The sequence below is a fragment of the Cucumis melo genome, chromosome 9 (genome assembly GCF_025177605.1).
Source record: "Cucumis melo cultivar AY chromosome 9, USDA_Cmelo_AY_1.0, whole genome shotgun sequence".
NCBI lineage: Eukaryota > Viridiplantae > Streptophyta > Magnoliopsida > Cucurbitales > Cucurbitaceae > Cucumis > Cucumis melo.
Window position 1 is genome coordinate 19920748 of NC_066865.1, and position 19098 is coordinate 19939845.

General features: G+C 31.6%; 2 protein-coding genes and 2 non-coding genes across 12 annotated transcripts in view; all 4 read right to left on the reverse strand.

Moving 5' to 3' along the window:
• Positions 1-52: 52 nt before the first annotated feature.
• LOC103504531 (pyruvate kinase 1, cytosolic-like) lies at positions 53-6772 on the reverse strand. 4 transcript variants are annotated; one of them, XR_007823797.1, is made up of 11 exons: positions 6268-6769; positions 6061-6147; positions 5358-5504; positions 4284-4377; positions 4104-4173; positions 3837-3991; positions 3310-3384; positions 2531-2595; positions 2168-2256; positions 1108-1247; positions 880-952 (listed from the first exon to the last, which is right to left on the reverse strand). XR_007823797.1 is itself a non-coding variant. In XM_051090439.1 (10 exons), the coding sequence occupies exons 5-9, from the start codon at positions 3851-3853 to the stop codon at positions 905-907; spliced, it is 294 nt and encodes a 97-aa protein (XP_050946396.1). In that variant the 5' UTR covers positions 3854-3991; positions 4284-4377; positions 5358-5504; positions 6061-6147; positions 6268-6772; the 3' UTR covers positions 53-313; positions 886-904. The 4 variants fall into 4 exon arrangements, 1 of the variants encoding a protein (XP_050946396.1); XM_051090439.1 differs by lacking the exons at positions 1108-1247; positions 4104-4173 and adding an exon at positions 53-313 and having other exon boundaries at positions 886-952; positions 6268-6772; XR_007823798.1 differs by lacking the exons at positions 4104-4173; positions 6061-6147 and having other exon boundaries at positions 6268-6768.
• A 5917-nt stretch (positions 6773-12689) lies between these two features.
• The window catches only part of LOC103502093 (uncharacterized), a 28545-nt gene continuing 22136 nt past the window's right edge, over positions 12690-19098 (reverse strand). For 4 of the 6 annotated variants that reach the window (XR_007823802.1, XR_007823801.1, XR_007823803.1 and 1 more), the window contains 3 exons: positions 18619-18693; positions 13190-13256; positions 12690-12916 (listed from right to left, as the gene is read on the reverse strand). The gene's annotated coding sequence lies outside the window, so the exon portion shown is untranslated. Of the gene's footprint in view, positions 12917-12973; positions 13257-13632; positions 13785-14244; positions 14573-18618; positions 18694-19098 lie in introns of those variants that run through there. The other 2 variants (XM_051090442.1, XR_007823800.1) reach the window with 2 other exon arrangements.
• On the reverse strand, positions 18632-18723 carry LOC127151099 (small nucleolar RNA snoR69Y). Its single transcript, XR_007823837.1, has one exon. It is a non-coding gene; the product is annotated as a small nucleolar RNA snoR69Y (small nucleolar RNA).
• LOC127151096 (small nucleolar RNA snoR69Y) lies at positions 18862-18955 on the reverse strand. Its single transcript, XR_007823834.1, has one exon. It is a non-coding gene; the product is annotated as a small nucleolar RNA snoR69Y (small nucleolar RNA).

Below are 19098 nucleotides of genomic sequence, written 5' to 3' on the forward strand. Positions count from 1 at the left end.
TAACAAACACAATCACAAACCCGAGCTTCATGCTCAAAGGTTAGGCAGACATGATTTTCTAAGCTAAAAAACAAAGTAGGCATGGTATTTATTCTAAGAATAAAGAATTTTAAAATTTGGGCATTTTTGCCAAAATGAAATTTTCCATACGACATGGAACATGCAAGGCTATAACTCCACCCCCCACTTAGAATTTTGCTTTGTCTTCAAAGAATTTTAACCAAGATTCTAAAGATGGAAAAAAAAAAGAACAGAAAACCTTCCCTTGCTTGCAAAGGTTCCATGTTTGGTTATACGTCATTCCCCTTTATTCCTACGTAAAGAAAACAAGAATTTCTATCAAATTTTATTAAAGAGGTTAAACTAAAAATTTTAAAAAAATATATATACATAATTTAAAAGAAAGTCGTAAAATTTTGCATTGTTTAAGATCGATCATGCGACCGTACTTTCCCTAATTCAACCCGAATCCATGACCAAGGGTTTCTCAAATGCTTTTAAACCTCAACTAGAAAACCTTCAAAACTTTTATTCCATAAATCTTATATTTCTCCTTATTCAAGCATTGTCCTTACTCCAATAACAAAATTAACCATTCAAACATGTCACTTTTAAAAGTTTTATTTGTTTTGGTCTCGATATATTCAATTCGAATATAGTCTAGTAAAAAAGGGTATTATTTGTGAAAGATGGAGAACTTTTGGTGCTATTTCCAATCATTACCCAATTTAATTCTATCTAAAATGTAATGAAGCCTAGCATCAAAGACAATTTATGATTTAAGGAAGTGGGAAATAGATAAGTTTTAAAATACTATCATCTTACATAACTTGAAAAAAAAAGAACAAAAAACTCTTCTATTTTCAATTAAAGAAAAACACTTGCCTCTTATCACACTCTTCCTTCACTCAACAACACCACCATGCTTTTGGTCTGTCCTCAAGGAACAATCCTGAAATTGCGAAAAAGAAAGTGAAATTCAAAAGTAAGATCACAGCTGAAATGAAAAAAATTAATCGTAGAGATACAAATTTAAGCATCTTCTAATAGTACAAAAGCTGTGAAAGAGCTCTTTTCAACATGTACAATAACCGATTGAATGCTGACCTTTGTACAAATGTGCATATAATGGACATCAAAATTCTACCCAAGAATGGTTTCTAGTGGCCTCGCATCGATGTCAAATGGAACAGGTTTCAAGAGGTCCCATTTTGGAGGGTCAGTCCTCTTCTCTAAAACAAATTTGTCTGCAAGATGTCGACGAGAGGTAAGGATGACACATGATATGAAGTAATGCAAATGTTTTGAAGCGGTTTAAAGACTTGAGGTAAAGTGAAGAATCGTGACTTTGGAACATATAATGTATACTAGTTAAATAGGTTGTAAGTTATAAACTTTGTCAAAACCCAATACTTTAATCTCTAGTCTACAGTCCCGTGAGATTTAAACACGCATTTTCTAATTGCCCACCTAAACATGTTTGTTGCATCACATCCAAACCATTGATGAAACAACAAATACTCTATCCATCCACAATCGATTCCAATAACTAACATCTGAGGTCCACAAGCCGAGGCAGTTGACTCCTCAACCTGACCTATTTCAAGATTTTGGAGTTCAGGAGCAACCGTAGCAGGTTCTTTGACAGTTCCAATTACAAGTATATGTTAGAGTGATAGGAGGAGGGGGAGAAAATGAAGATCCCGTTTATAACCATTGATAACCCTAGCAGGATTTTAGAATGTTTCCCTTCTCTTTTTACTTTAAATAGTATCAAAGAAACTTTTTAGTTCTTTTTGTAGGGGAGAAACTTACCTAAAGAGACTCAACAGAGTAACAAAAGAATGCAGCACTAAATGGTGGTTATAACGGAAAGCATGCAGCATTTTCTTTGGCCATAACAGCCTCCACTTTTAGAGATATTCCTTTGTTTTACTGGTAACTTTATCCTTTCTCGACAAGGGTTTGTGTTTTCCTTCTACTTCCCTTTAATGGGCCCTTTTCTAGTCCTTTTAGTGCACTCATGACCTCACGTTAAATGTTCGTTTTCTCCAAATGAAAGTTGTTCCTTCATTAATCCATTAATGAAAAAGTAATGGAAATACCTTATACTACATAAAGCTTAGGTTTAAAAACTGTGTTTCTATCTCATACACACACAAATTACCTCAGCACATATTCTACTAACGGTTGAAACGGTTTCTACTGGATGTAATCCATGCAATGTCTCAGCCCCAAGAATAATTGCATCACTTCCTGCACACTCATGAGAAGACAGGTTATAAAAAACGTCATACAATCATACCCCCAGTCAGGAATGGAACTAAGAACCCTGATTTATACTAAATATAATGATACAATTGAACATAAAATAGATAAATTGAAAAAAGTTCAACCCAATCTTTAGCATCAGTTATTATGAGATCTGTGGCTTTAGAAGGTAGAGAGGGATTTAAAAGAACCATGACTTAAAAAATCCCTACATCTTCAGTCTTTAAACAATAGGAGATTTAAAAATTGAATAACTCACCATCAAGTACAGCATTGGCAACATCAGTAGCTACTGCACGTGTAGGTCTCAAGTTGTTAGTCATGCTGTAACAATGTAGAAAACAGAAATAATCAATCCCAAGGTAACCATGGCAAAGAATACGAGTAAAAAGTGAGCTAACAATGACTTGCCTCTACACTTTCAATCTTTGCAAATATTTGAGTTTGGTTAAGGTCACCTAGCTTAGAAAGAAATTGTCGAGCCTACATAAAAATTTAATTTAGCAATCAATATCCTCTATTGTAATGATCAACATAGTCAAATCACCCACAGCCGATCATTTGTTTAAAGTGAAGACTCAATGCAAGGAAATAATACTTCTCGAACATCTTCCACATATCTAGCATGTGACAGAGAGAGGAAGTCAATCTTGTTTTTTACTATCATGTAGCTATGATCTAAAGTCATCAGTCAGCATCAAAAAATACAATGAGCTACCAATCATGTTAAGGTTGTATAAGCTAATTGCAAGCAATCAATTAGAGAGACTTAACAGGCATAACAAACAAGAAACCAAAGAATGTTACTCTTTGTCTTTCTCAGTAAGTGTTGGAAGATCAATGTGAATTTCAGCAGCATGCAAAGTGTACATTGTACCAACCAACGTGGCAGAGTTCTTTACCACACAACCAACCTCATCTCCTTTCACTTCAAAAACATGATAAATCCCCAACAAACATAACTCAGCATAACATCATTTACCACGATTCCTTACAGTGAAAAAAAAATTGAAGATCACTACCAATATGCTCCATTACCTCCAACCAGACAGATGTTTCACTTCCAGTAAAGAGGTACTGACCAAGAAAAAGGGTGTCTCCTTTCTTAAGGACCTATATAAGAAAATTTCAAGTTTAGTAATATGAAGGAGATTACTATATAATCAATGCAGTGAAGGAAAGGACGACTATCTTTTATAAAGTTTGACTTTGCATGTCTTCATACGATGCAATTTTGACTGAGAGTAAATTGCATCAGACAACAGACACGATGTAGACAAGTAATTAGATCATTAGTATAGTCAGTTAACATTGATTTAGTTTATGATTTTAGATTAAATAGTAGTTTGGATTTATTTATTTGTTTGTTTTATTTTCTTGTATAACAACGAATAGCCACTTCTAGAAATATACGAGGGGCTTTTGAATATCAATTTAAAATAAAACTTTAATTCATAGAAAGTTTTTCCTGAACTTCAGGGCTACAGATTTTCCTTGTTTGGCTGTGGATTTGGCCTAATCTAAAATGTTCCACAAGTAGATGAAGTTTTATAGTATTTCCCAACCTTTGAAAGTCCACCATAATTTATAGGTAGCAGCTCTGAAAATGCCTCTAGTTCTTGATTGGGTGTTAGAACAACAAACCCATCTTCCTAAAGAGAGATAGATTTCTCACTTTAGTTACAACCAACATCTCAGGACCCGCTGTATCCAGCATAACCTGAAAAAAGCAGAAGAATTATCTTACTTATTCTTTGGCCAAGTTACTAAGAAAATGGTAGGAAAGTTCAAATGATAAAATATACACTGAAACATATTAAAAACGAACATACAGCACAAAGTTTCTTGGTGCTTTTAACAGCCATCTTCAAATTTTCCAAAGTCTCTTGATGGTAATACGGACTACCCCATGAAAAGTCAAATTGAGCAACTAGCAGCCACCAAAGAAAGAATAGAAAAACAAAAGTTCCCTACTTTAACAAAAGGAGAGTTGCTAAGGAAGCCAACCATACCCGACATTCCAGCCGTCAAACAAGCAGAAATAACTTGTACAGATCGAGGGTTAGGACCCAGAGTACCAACAATCTTAGTCGTAGGAAAGAAGCTCTGGAAAACAGGAGGGCAACAATCAACAAAATTTCAAGGGGCCTCAAATACAAGAAAAGAAATGCAACTTTGGAAACTAGTAGTGCACAGAAAGAAAGTAAGAGAAGTCAGTTCTGGCTTAAAAAATCCCTTTTGACTCCTTCCCAACTTCAAAGATGCAATTGAACCCCTTCAAAATGAATATGATGTGAGTGATTGTTACTAAAGGAAAAAAATAGTTTACTGATGATGAATTTAAGTAGCCTTTCCTTTGTAATTGAATGATTTAAAGAGTGATCTAATGAATGTTATTAAAACTAAATGAGGGGAGAGAAACTCGACCATGGAGAGAAAATGGACAGTGAATGAAGTACCAAAAAAAACAAACTAGCGAATACAGTCATAGTTAAAATAAAACCATCTTCAAAAGTAGTCATAACTCAACCAAATGGCACTATATTTTCTATAAACCCAACTTCTTTTCACTTTTGAAATGTTCAATTTGTGTTAGTTCCTACACACAAAAAGGTCTCAAACTCCTAAAATGGATAGAACTACGGGGCTATAGGTTATAGTATTTTTGTGAACCTAAAGCAGTTATGAAGCATAACCAAGTAGCAAACACAAACACAAACGCTTGATGAAACTTCTAACAGTCACAAAAACTTTGGAAGTTAGTTGTGCAGAGAAAGAAAGTGAAAGAAGTCAGTTATGGCGTAAAAATCCCTTTTGACTCCTTCCCAACTTCCCAGATGCAATTGAACCCCTTGAAAATGACCATAACTGACTCAAATTACAGTAAAAAATCAAATTGAGTGAACATATGGGAAGTGGATTCAATTCCTTTTACCACAGAAAACTATAATACAAGTTCTTTCACTACTTAAAACCCAAATTCCACAACCACAGTTACACAAGAAGAAGAATAACAACAAAAATGCCTCTTAAACTCCAACAAGAAGTACAGAAGAACTTGAATTCCAAAAGGGAACTTAACTTACCTCCGTTCTTCCATGGCTGAATAGAGTGAGCTAGAAATTAGAAAACACAAAGAATGAAGCTAATTTTGAGGTGCATCTGGAAGGCAATTTAAAGCTTTTGGCAGTAGCTATGTAACAGAAATTTCCAAAGTGAGCCGCCATAATCGACTAAAAAAAGAAATCAAAATGAACGAGTAATCAAAGTAATATTCAGTATATCTGAAAAACAAACATAATTATTCTGATAAACCCTGCATAATTATTCTGAGATTATAAAGATGGTGTTTAAAATTGTATTCAATTCATTTTAAAAGGTTAACCATGAAAAGGAAGAACAGTGGAGACCATGAACTACTAAAGGCATGCAATTTTTCACAGTATCATGATAAGAGACTTCATGCTTTAAGAAGTCTATGACACAAATCAAGACTATAAAGTGTCAAACATTTTTTAATCTTTATTAAAGTTTATCTTTTTTATATGCTTTAGTAATAGAACTAATTTCACTTAACAAGGTCCAAAACTTGATGATTAATCTTGAGTTTATGATTTCAACCGCATACGGAAGTCAGTTCCACCGATCTACAAAATTACAATATTCAAAATATAAAGGATGGCATACAAATTATATATAGACATTTTGGACAACTGCAACAACTTTTTTACACGGTTGCAGGGATAGGGGTGCACTTAGGTGGCAAATTAGCACGAGGAAGATAAAAACCTTCATTAGAAGCCGAGTAACATCTGCCATTGTGGATACACACACCTCTGTTAAATTTCCTACACCAGATTTTACATCTTCTCTAATCTGTGAGATGATTCAGCATAAGACCAAATTAATTTTTCATATTACAGGAAAATGTCATTTCGCCACCCAAATTAAGACAAAAATATACCAAAAACCCCATAATTACACCAGATAAATTACCTTCGCAATAGAATCAGACAACCCAGGGATGGAATTCTCAAGAACGGTCTCCATACTGAGCTTCCGCTTAAGTGGGTCGGAAGAGGGAGCAGGCTCTTCACCTTAGTCGGCGAGGGTTTGGAATCGGGAACCGTGGAATTGGGATCGGACGGTGAAGCATTTTCTTTGGAAGACGACGTAGGTTTCCGAGGGGTCTCCCGCCCTTGATTCCGGCGCCGTTAGCGCTAGGAATAGAAGATGGCAGTGGATCGGCGACATGGGTATATAGCAAAATAGGGTTTCTTGGGTGCATGCTTCGTTTTAGAGAATGGAAATTGAGAGATAGGAAGAGTGAAGATGAGGAAGACGAAGGAGACAAGAGAGCGAGAGAGAAGGGGAGGAGGAGAGAGAGATTTGCAGTTGAGAAGAAAGACGAAGGAATTAGAAATGAGAGAGAAGCTGTGAAGGGAGGGTTTTCGAAGAAGAGAAAATAAAGTTCTTTTTGAAATTTGAAGAAGAGAAAATGAAGTTCTTTTTGAAATTTGAAATAGTGTAATATGACTTGTAACGTATAAAAAATAAAACATTTATTTATAAACATAAATAAATTTAAATGATTTGTGATTTTTTTTTTAACATCTCGTCCAAATTACACATTCTTTATTTTAATTCAGTATTTATTGGAGCAAAAATAGAACTAATTTAGAATAAATAATTCTAAATAAATAAATTTAAATGTTTTGTGATTTTTTTTTGTTTAACATCTCGTCCAAATTACACATTTTTTATTTTAATTCAGTATTTATTGGAGCAAAAATAGAACTAATTTAGAATAAATAATTCTAAATAAATAAATTTAAATCTTTTGTGATTTTTTTGTTTAACATCTCGTCCAAATTACACATTTTTTATTTTAATTCAGTATTTATTGGAGCAAAAATAGAACTAATTTAGAATAAATAATTCTAAATGTACTTAAACTTTTAAAAGATTCAAAAACATGTTTTATCGTTACTTTTAGATTGAAACCGTTGAAGTTTTATTTTAAAAATACCCTTGAACTTAAAAAAGTTCAAGAATATTCTTATTAATCTAAATTTTATATCAATTTTATTACAAACTAAAATAAAAAATTAAATTTTAAGTTAAGATCATAGTCTTAATTTTATTTAACTATTAACATACCATGATTGATCGAAATCCAACTAATTTTTATAATTATTGTTGTTATTAACATAGTTAATTAATTGTCAAATAAAAAATATATTTGACTATTAACACTTTTTTTTGTTTGACTAATTATAGTATGTTTTAAGGTAAAATTTTCAGTTTGGAGATTTACTCTGATTCTATATGAATAAGAAATATTTTTCTAAAAATTATTGACTATATAGTATCGAAGCCATTCGTAGTGGGTGGTTTTCTTTTCCATTAAGGCTTAAGTTTAGGTCATCATTGAGTAGCCGTTTGTCGACACTGTCGAACTCAAAATTATGTTAAAACTGCTAAAAATATTTACAAAATAGAAGTCTATTCGATAGTTTCGAGATTCCACTTTCATGGAAATATTAATTTCTATGGAAATTTCAAAAAAAAAAAAGTGATGTAAGTTGTTATAATTAATTAATGAAACTTCTATTGTGACTTAATTAGACTATATATGATTGTCATTTATAATATGTACGACAACATTTAGATGTCCATTGTAAATGGATGTGTAAAAATTGATACAAAGACATAATTTAAAACAAATGGAAAACTAATTATACTACCAAATAATATAAAGTTTAGAAATATTTGAAGGTGCAATAATGAGAAAATTTCGTGAAAAAAGTCAAAACAAATATAGGCTTTTTCTATATCTGGTTATTTTCAAAATAAATTATTTAATTTATAAATTAAAATTTTGGGTAAAAAATAAAGCTAAAATTTAAAAAAAAAAAACATAACTCTTAAAAAAAATTAATCATAGAATTTTAAATATGTATCAGAACTATAAATTAAAAAAAAAATTGATATGAACTAATATAGTTAGTCATAAAAATTGAATTTTTGTTGATATGCATAAATTTCTTGAAATTTTGAAATTTCATTTTAATGGAGAGAAATAGAGTATCTCAAAATATTCTCGAAAATTTGAAGTTTCATCAAAATTGGAGAAAAAAAATGTCTCCCAACTAAAATTTTGAGCCCTTTAAAATCTCAAAATTTTGAGATTTTGATGGAAATTTTAGACCATAGTTTGGATTGGGTACTACAAGACCCGTTGGGATATGTTCATCTTACTGGCTTGAAGTTTTTTTTCTCGTTGTAAGAAAGTAAAGATTCTTGGAAGCAATGACAATATGCTATAAGATGGTGAGTACTCCTTCTCCTAAGATCTCAAAAATGAAGGTTAATTTCGATTGTTTTGGAGGTTGTAAATTTGCTAAATGATATGATTTCGTCAACAATACAAAAATGTTTTTCTTTTGACGACCAATCAGAAGTTGTTGCTCTCTTTCATGTCACTCAAAATAAGGTGACTCACACTTTGTTATATATAAAACTCGATCAAAAATCTAAATAAATAAATAATAGATGTGTCCTCACCATCAATTTTGTCTCTTTTTAACTTTCCAAATTCTTGATGCCAACAAAGTTTGTATGCCCCTTCAACCTTCTCCATGGCCTTCCATACCAAGAAAAAGCATCCAAAACCCAAAACCAGATGAAGACTCCTTTCTTGGGATCCTATCTTAGATTTGTTGGGTTATTCCATTTTTATTGATGTGTTTTAAAATAAAATTATAAATACTATTGTTTTTTTCAAATTTTATTTACTAAAGATTTAAAAGACAACGTTCAGACTTGAAAACTAACAAAAAAAAATGTAACTTTTAAAATTTTGGTTTTTTTTGTCTTTTGCAATTTACCTAAAAATTCAACCATTTTGTTTAAAAATTTGCACATCAATTATAAGAAATGAGAAGTAAATAGACTTAATTTTCATAATAAAAAATGGTTAACAAATAGAACCTTCAAGATTATAACAATAGCTACATATGATTGATCTCCTAATTTTTGAGTTGAATTTGATTATGATGTTTGGTAGAGTTTGTTAAGTTTGTTGCTTCCATTCTTTTTATTTATTTATTTCAATCAGTTTCGTTTATATATTCTTCGATTGTCCTATGTATGTTATGTTGGTTTGTTTGGATTTGTCACCTCTTTTGGTGGGTTGATGGAAACATAAACAAAATAAATAAATATGTTATGCATGTCAAAACAATTATTCAAGTTTGAGCTTAAAATTGATGCAATTATTCAAGTTTTAGGGTTAAAAATTGGTATAACCGACAAAGATTATTGCAAAAAATGATTTTCTTCCTTTTTTATAGCATCTAATTTGATTTTCTTTTGACATTAAAAAAAAAAATTACAACCTAATTGGATGACATTAGAAAAAATGTTTTTCAAACATGATTTTCATTTTCTAATGTTCTTGTCCACATTTTCTAAAAATTACTTTTTTTATATACAAGTGTGTGTCCGATTTGCTAGATACTTAAAAGAGTTTTATTTATGTGAATTATAATGTTGTAGACGGATGGAGTTATTGGAAACATCGTAGGGAGAGAGTTAACCAACTCAACTTCATCAACATTTCAAATGGGTAGACCAACCATTATTGAAGATAGTTAGCCAAACACCACTTAAGTTTTTGAAATGTAATATTTCTAGTGGTAAATTAAACAAAAGTTCAAAAGGATATTGAAAAGTTGATTAATTTAAGATTTTAAATATATTATTTTGATGGGGATATGAATTATTTTTGTTATGTTTGCGTTTTTTTTGTATTATGAAAACTACATTTTTTTATTAAACTTACTAATATTTTTTGAATTTATTCGTATTATTAATTTTAAATCTTTTTTTTTAATTTGTGTTTGTATTTCTTAATTTATTAATTTATATTGAATTTGTTTTAATTTAATCAAAAACGTCGAAAAAATATTTGAACAATCTAAATGTCGTTGTGAATGTTTGAGCAAAATATTTTAGGGAAAAAAATTAGAAATTAAATATTTTAAAAATATATATATAAAAAGGAATTCCCGATGTCCTGTCATGCGTTGGCATAAAGCCCGTCGAGAGAGGAACACTTGATGCCACTTTGGCCGATGCATGTCACGTCGTCGGGAATGCCTCTCCCGACTCATTTCTCCCAACGATATTTCTGACGCCGTGAAAAACGTTGGCATATCCTTTTTTGACGTTTTTTTTCACTTTCCTGCATCAGGAGTACCTCCGTCTCGTGTAGTGCAACCTGGAAGTAATATTGTTTGCATCGGCCATTATAATTACTCTACAACTCTTGAGAACTTCAAGTCTTGGAGACAACTCAAGAGTCAAGAATATAGTTACCCCAATTTGAAAATAGTGAAGGAATATATGTTTTGCTCTTTACACATTGCCATTTATATATTGAGAGAAAATTCATTCCTGTAGTAAAAAATGACAACCTTTTAAAAATCGACTTGGTCATGGTACATCATCTTGTCCTTAACCCATGATTATTGAGAAGGAAGAAAAATCACGATATTTTTCTTCTTATTATTCTATCGAATACAATAGATACAATGAGGGATGGAGGATACAATAAGGAGTAAAAAAAGAAAAGATTTAGGAAGTAGGAAAAATCTTCCATATACTTTCCAAAAATACTCTAAGGGCCAAGTCCACTAATTCTAACGATATATATTATTTGTTCCTAATCGAATGATGATAGGTATTGCAAATTTATGTAATTTTTAATTTTGACAAAGAATGTTACAAATTTTCTAAACCTTTGGGACAATACTAATTGGTGTCTCTCTTCATTGCATAAGTTAATTTAATTTTGGGTAATTACACTTATATATCCAAATGGTTTAAGAATCGATAAATTTTGGCTCTTATTTTATTTTGGCTCTTATTTTATTTTGACTCTTTTTGGGACATTTTACAAAAACGAATCGGTCAATTTTGGCTCTTAAGTTTTATTTCGAGTCTTTTTAAATAAGATAGATGTTATGTTAAGTTGCCCAAGATGCACATAAATACTTTTCTCGATTGTGGGGGGGGGGGGGGGGAGTGTGGTTAGAAGTTGAGAAAACTTAATAGATTAACATAATCTCCAACTTGGATCTTTAAGTCTAATTTTCTTCTCCTATTTGCTCAGACTACGTTTAGATGATGAAGACCAACACATACATAAGAAAAAAATGAAACAAGATCATTGAACTTGTAAAGTCAAACGGCCATTTGATCTAGTTCTAAGTTGAGTTAAAGTCTATTATCCTCATATAAATCATAAACTCACACCAATAGTTGATAATTAAGGTAATAGTTATTTAAAATGACAATCAAAATCTTTGCTAGTACTATTAAAGGCCTTTGATGTCGGTTTAAAAACGACATTAAAGACCTCTTTAATGTTGATTTTCAACCGACATCTTTGATAGTGTTATTGAAGTCTTTTAATGTCGGTCAAGCTTTAATGTCAGTTTAAAACCGACATTAAAGCCTTGTTTTTTGGTCCACTAATTTATATTTATTTAATTGTTGCATTGTTTTCCATTTTTTATAAACCATAGATAAATATTTTTCTCACGGCAACAAATCAATAAAATTAATATTATTTTAGAAACTATAATATTTGTTTTTTACATTTGTATACACAAAATGAAATCTTAATATTGTGTTTATATATATACATTCTACAACAATACATGAAAAAAGATCCTAATACAAGACTTAAATAAGAAATCCTGAACACCTTCTCAATCTTCAACCTTCAACGGCCGCCTGACTATATATCTACACATCGCTTAGCTTTCAATCTATATGACTCTAATCATTCTACAAATAATACATTACAGGAAAAAAGGTCTATGATAGCTCACTAAAAACACTATTGTAGACATTTTATAGCGTTTTACCGAAAGTCGTGATAGCCCACATTATTAAGAGTCTAGATTTTTAATAGAGTTTTATAAAAGCTACAAAAAGTATGCATTTTGATAGCGTTTTGGAAATGTTATAAAAACATCTTTTTAATAGCGTATTATTCTATTTATGTGATTTATGATAGCGTTTGTTTAATGCTGTGAAAAACGTTTTATAGCAAGTTTAAAAAGTTGTTGATTGTTTATAATAACATTTTTTAACAAATATAAAAGTTTAATCATACATTAAAATGAAAGCTATAATAATGTAGTATTTTCACATATTTTATCTATAATATACTTTTTTAAATATCACTATTCAATTCTCAACATCAACATATAATATCCATGCCGGTTATGTGAATGAAATCCATTTAAAAGGCAATTGTTCATATCTCATACATTGTTAGCTAATAAAATGTCAAATAACAAAAAATGATCCTTATAATATAGAAAGAGTCGTACCATCAAAATGTTATTTATGTTATTTTCATAAAAGATTCGTATTGCCCTATACAAAATGTTATTTATGCGATTAAGTATTCTCACAAAAGATAGTCACTAATATCATTCAACCCAACACAATGATCAACCTACCATCCGTTGTTACAAAATTTGTTAGAATAATCTAAATAATTCAAGCTTGTTGTGTCTTGATCAGATGACATTCTTAGGCTTTGTACAATTGCTCTTTTATCAACCTACAAAAAGATTTATGAGCAAAAACTAAATGAATAATTAAGTTTTATACACAAAGATTTTAGTTGAAAAAGCTAGCTAGAAGTTAACAGTTAAAGAATGTACATACTAAGTTGCAACTTCCTAAACTTTTTTGATAATACACAACTCATACATTTCTAAAGGCAACACAACAACTAATGAAAACATCTTTAAATGTTTCCTTTACCACAACCCCTCCAAATCATAAAGTAACACATACTCAACAAATTCTAGTTCAAGAAACACAAACTTACTTAAAGAAGCTAGAAACTCAATGACTTGGATGAACTTGGCTTCAAATACAAACTTAGATTCCACAACCTAAACCAAAATACAAAAATGTCAAGTTAAAATGGGTTCGATTCACATAGCAACATTTTATCAAATAGCTCTAAGCAATACATATACAGTTGTGAAAATTGAACCTCAATAACACATAAGCATGTCCTGTGCCACTCACATTTAACTTGAATATGCAATATTTGTTCTTGCCAATCAAGAATAATAAATCAAATTTTTAATCTCTCTATCTAAATTGTTCCACTCTAGAACAATCTACAAACATCGTAAGGATTTACGAGATGGGTAACTTTTAATTCCTCATCACAGACCAAATGCTTAAGGTACAAGTCTATGAGCAACGGTATAACAAGAAGCGTCTCCATTTTAAAACACCATCTAGAGATGCAACCCATACCTTGAAAATCAAATAGGGTAAAAGATAATTAAAGCAAGCCAGTATTCGAATTGGAAGAGAGTTTTTCCATCCTAACCAACATCATTTTCATTCGTCGGTATTATAAAAAAATCCATGCAAGTAGGATGAGTAGAGCCATTGCTATGCTATATCTGTGCAAAGACAACCATCCATTGACAGTCAAATATATTGAAAGAGGCCCAATTGGTATAAATATGAGTTAGGTTGTGTTTATAATTACAAAAAAAAAAAAAAAAGAATGAAAGGGAATATCATGTAGAAGCAAAAAGACTAACCAAGTCCCAAAAGCAAAAACATCCCTGTAAGTTATGATCACGGAATAATAACCAACCAGAACAAGCCAATGTTATAACCAAATGGGGAAAGCCTAAATTCATATGTAAGAGACACGGAATTACAATCAAATGGGGAAAGTTGTGGGAAATCTTTCAACACAAATTAATTTAACTTGTTGGGCTAATTCACTCTCCATTTCTCTGTAATAATGATTATAAAATGACAAATTACAAAATTAATCATTAGACAAGAATGAATTAAAATGAACAGCATAAAGAGGTGATAGCAAATGGTAACCATTAAATATTCGTTAACCTTTTCTTCAACACAACGGTAGTGAACGGAGAGACAAAACTTGTTGTTCTCCACCTTAGCTCTTGGAGTTGATTTGGTTTTTTCAACCAGCTCTTTGTAAACTTGACAAATTATTATTATTATTATTATTATTATTATGAGCTGATTAAATAGTTTGTCTGTCTGTATTAAATAAAGAACTGGATGATATAAAACATTGGCCAAACATTCTTCCCCAAACAAAAAGAAGACAATAGAGATAATCCAACACCATTGGCATCCCAAATGTTTGTATAACCCAAAGAACTGATTCCCAAATGGCAAGAATTAAACCAAAAATTCAAGAAAGGAATCAATCATTTTTAAACAAAGGGTCGACAATTGAAATATTAAGGCTCCGACCAACACCTTGTTTGTCTCAATTACAAAAGTTACGGATTATTACTCATTATGACATTAAAATAAACTCGTTTCTCCAACTTCAAATCAAACTAGTTATGAAAGTTGAAGAAAAATCTAAAAATCTTATCAAGTATTTTCAGCTAACTACCCAAAGTGGATTTGAGCCACAATAGAAAATAGAGCATATCATCCAGCATATTGGAAACTTTAGAAGCAAGGTAGAGAATGGCCATAGTAAACTTTTGTCACTGTAAAATAAACTTGAAAACCAATTCTAATGGTTCTAATTAAAAAAGAAATGATATGTGATCAGATCTGACAAACCAACATTTCTCCACAAACATGATTTTGATGAAATTTGAATTTCGTTTTCAACCTATCACGATATCAATAATTAGATAAACAGAATAAGTTAGCACAGGGGTAGCAGAAGTAGTTCTAGTGTAGATCTAGAAGATAAATAACTCGCATACCTCTTCAAACTTCTCAAAATTTTGAGTATTCAATTCATCATTGACCTTAGGAATAAATGCAGCTTTCATTTGATACAACTTATGCCACTCAATGCCCTTGAATAATGATAAGATTTAATTGTCCATCTATTTTAGGAACTCAATATGTTAATAATGATAAGAAATTAGAACAGAACACAACACACAACACCTTTATTTTCACCTTTAGAGAGCAACATAAATCCAATCCTAAACAATTCAAAGATAACCCTAAAAACCATTAGATTTCATGTTGCACATTGATATCAACTACAATTAAGCAAATAAAAAACCCCAAATGCAAAAACCAATTACAAATAAGAACAAGCCTCTCAAATTAGATTCTTCAATGATGGATTCCGATTAGGGTCTCTGAAATACAACCCTTATTTCAGTTCGAACGACCGGCCAATTTTTGTTATTGGTTAGAGTTACAATATTTTCTATGTCCCCCCACCATATAAGCATCATCATTTGTGAAAACGATTCAATGAAAAAATAAAATAGAAACATATTTTCTAACTCATCAGGATCTTATATTTGAAGTGGTTGTTTCACATAAACTATTTGTGTTTGAAACATACCTGTTGCACCTCGTGGCATTAATCACCCACGATAACCAGAAAGTAAAAAGAGTCTACATGCATCATATAATTTTATGACAACAAAATTAAAAAAAGAAATAATGAGTGATATAAACATTTCAAAGTGTCTGCCTATATGCGTCTTTGAGAACCGACACTCATTCTTTCTCCCATCCGTTCCTGCAACTTTCTTCCTTGATTTTATTTCTTAAGTTTTCTATTAAAAATCACAAGTTCTGTTCTGTTCAATAATTGTATCAACTCCTTCACTATGAATATCAAATCACCTCATTCCCATTAGTCCCCAATTTCATCTTCAATGCCTCAACAGTAACCAATCTCATCAACCTCTTTGCTTCCTCAAACGAAATCGCCTCTCCCCCAATTCCATTACCAGATTCTTCATTCATAGACCTAATACCAGAGCCACCACCACTCTCACTTTTATCCACATCACGACGACTCTAGTAAAATTCCCAGAATCCACAAACGACGAAAACAAAGCAACTCCGATACAAAACAACATGGAGGATCGTACAGGGGGCGATGGAATGAAGGAAACTTCGATAGAAAGGCTTAAAGTTCCATAATAAACCAGAGAAGAAGACCCAGAAACCCCATTAACCAACGATCTCTTAACGAATAAACTAGTAGCAGAAGAACAACATTTCCTCCACATGATCACGTTTGTCAAGAGCTAAAAAATAAGAAACAAAAATTGAAAGCTCAAGCTTTGGCAAAACTAATTCACAAAGGTTTACTTGGGAGAATGGAGACATTTAGCAACTAATTATGTACTAACGAGAGACTTACAGGATCTAATCTCCAACAACTATGACCAATACAGTGAGTGAAGGAGCAAAGGAGCGCTAAGTCCAAATTCTTGAAGAAGAAGAAGAAGCACAACTGATCAGTTCGTCGAATTGAGGAAGAAGGCGCAGAGACTATGTTCCAATCGACGCTTGTGGAGAGGGTTTTTGGGCTTTGTGGGTTTTTTTAGATTTCCCCCGTGTATTGATTTTCCCTTTAATCTTACAAATATTCCCTATTTTCAATTTCCCATTGTTTTTGCTGCCCAAATTTTAGGGGTTTTAATAACTTTTTTTCTAAGGGCTATCCTATGAAGCAATAATAGGGGAAGTTTGTTGTAGTGATATCAAAATAAACCATTTAATCTTTAGAATCCTAACAAGCACTACAAGAACATACAACATTTAGTAGCTAAAACGTCACTAGGACTGTAGCTGTATCTGCATAGCTAAAACATCACTTGCACTTCTCTGCAGTTCCAACACCTCTGATATTTTGAGAGTAAAGTTTTAACACTACTAACAAGCAAAGAGGTACGAAAGAATATTTACCAAGTGTGGGTTAAGGAACTCAGTAGCAAGAAAAGCTCAGGCATAGTCATTTCATCGATTACTGAAATATCACATTTCCATTTTTTCCCTTTATAGCTCATATGGAATTCCTCCCCACCCACCCAAAAAAATAAAAATAAAAATAAAAGAAAATTCCCTTGGTCTCTTCAGTACCCATTTCTTGTTTTCTAATTCAAAATAAATTTAAGAAATAAAACTTCTTCCTCAAAGTTATTGGAAGAAAATTTGACTCAATATGGCCTACTCTTTCAGGTAGGCATGGGGCTTCCAAAGAGAGAAAACTAAATATCATTTGGCAAACTGTCAACTAGAAATGTTCTCCAATTAACAACCCTTTGAAAGTTGTATCTATTTCCTTTTCTCTTTCACCTGGGCATTAAGCTGTTGGGTGTAGTGAACTTATTGGCTTCAAAGTTATAGTTTAAGGGAGGGAGGAGTAGAAATGGAAATGTAAGTTGTAACATCTAAGAGCTAGCATAGGCTATAAGTATTTGTAGCATGTGTGTGTGATTTTTTTGCTTTTTGAGTAAAAGAAACATTTGATTGATAATATATAACGGGTGTGAGATTTTTCGGTAAAAGAAACATTTGATTGATACTTCATAGAAATTTGGTATAGACAAACAAATATAAAGGCAAATGAGCAACCAAACAACAAGCTGTGCAACGATTGCACATTTCTTAAACACCTTCATTCTTCTGAAAACTTTTGTATTTTTAGTTGTGATTTATTAACAGCACAGTAACAAAAATGCAGTCACCTAGCTTTATGGTGTGAAGATAACAAACATTTTCCCTAGCGCAACAAAAGATTACATGATTCTATAATTGACCCGTTCAACAATGAAGTTTTAGAAATAGACAATTTCTAACAATCAGTTAGAGCTCCTGACTTCCTTCAATTACATCATGTAAATTCCACATGTACACTGAAAGGCATCAAACATGCTACTTTTGGTAAAGGAAAAATACGATGATTAAGATTAAGAATACAGTAGGCCATAGATTATGTTAGGGGTTTCTACTATTTGTAGACAAAAGAAATGCAGCCAAAATACCTAAACTAAATTTCGGGGATGCAATGCAATGCCATCAAAGCTTTTATCGACTTTGAACCAATCTACTGCTATGAGCTTGATAAGAGGATCTCCTAAAACCGACCACATGAACCAATCTACAGCGAAAGATAACATATAGTTTCACTTGATCATATAACATTTTATAGCAATTCACAAGTTTTTCCTGAAACCACCCACATGTAAAATTCATAGATAAACACTTGCATTTTCCATTCTAAGTGAACCATTTGCATTTGAAACCCAATTCAAACTCTCAATAATCTAGCCCAGAGAAACTTAAAATATAACATAAAGTTTTACATGATCATACAACATTCCATAGCAATTCAAAATTCAGGCCTCCATGCATAATCAACAATTTGGCAATTATTGTCGAGCGTCAAACTAACAAGTAAAAATAACAAAATTTAGGATTCATAAGTTCATTACCCAAAACCGAAACTTAAACTATTATTACCTTTGTCTTTGGACTTTAGGCTCAGATACTCGATGGGTAAAGACTATTCCCCGATGTACAAAAGATCTCATCGAGCTGGGATTATCAAACATCATCAAAGCAGAAAGACCAGCCATCAAAACCAATTAATTAGTGAAAAAAGAAAAAAAAGGCATTAATAAAACTGCTACCGATTTAAAACAGATTTGAAAAGCGTAATCTAGAGAGAAGTGGAAAACAATGTAAAGAAAATCTAAAACTGGACTTTAGGCTCAGATATTTAATGGGTAAAGACTATTCCCTAACCTACAAAAGGTCTCATCGAGTTGGGATTATCAAACATTCTTAAAGCATAAAGAAAATCCATCAAAACGAATTAGTTAAAGAAAAAGGAAAAAAATTAGGCATTTATAAGCTGCTGCTAATTTAAAACGAATTTGGCAAGCAAAATGCAGGGAGAAGTGGAAAATAATCCCAAAAAGACTCAAAATCTGGACTTTA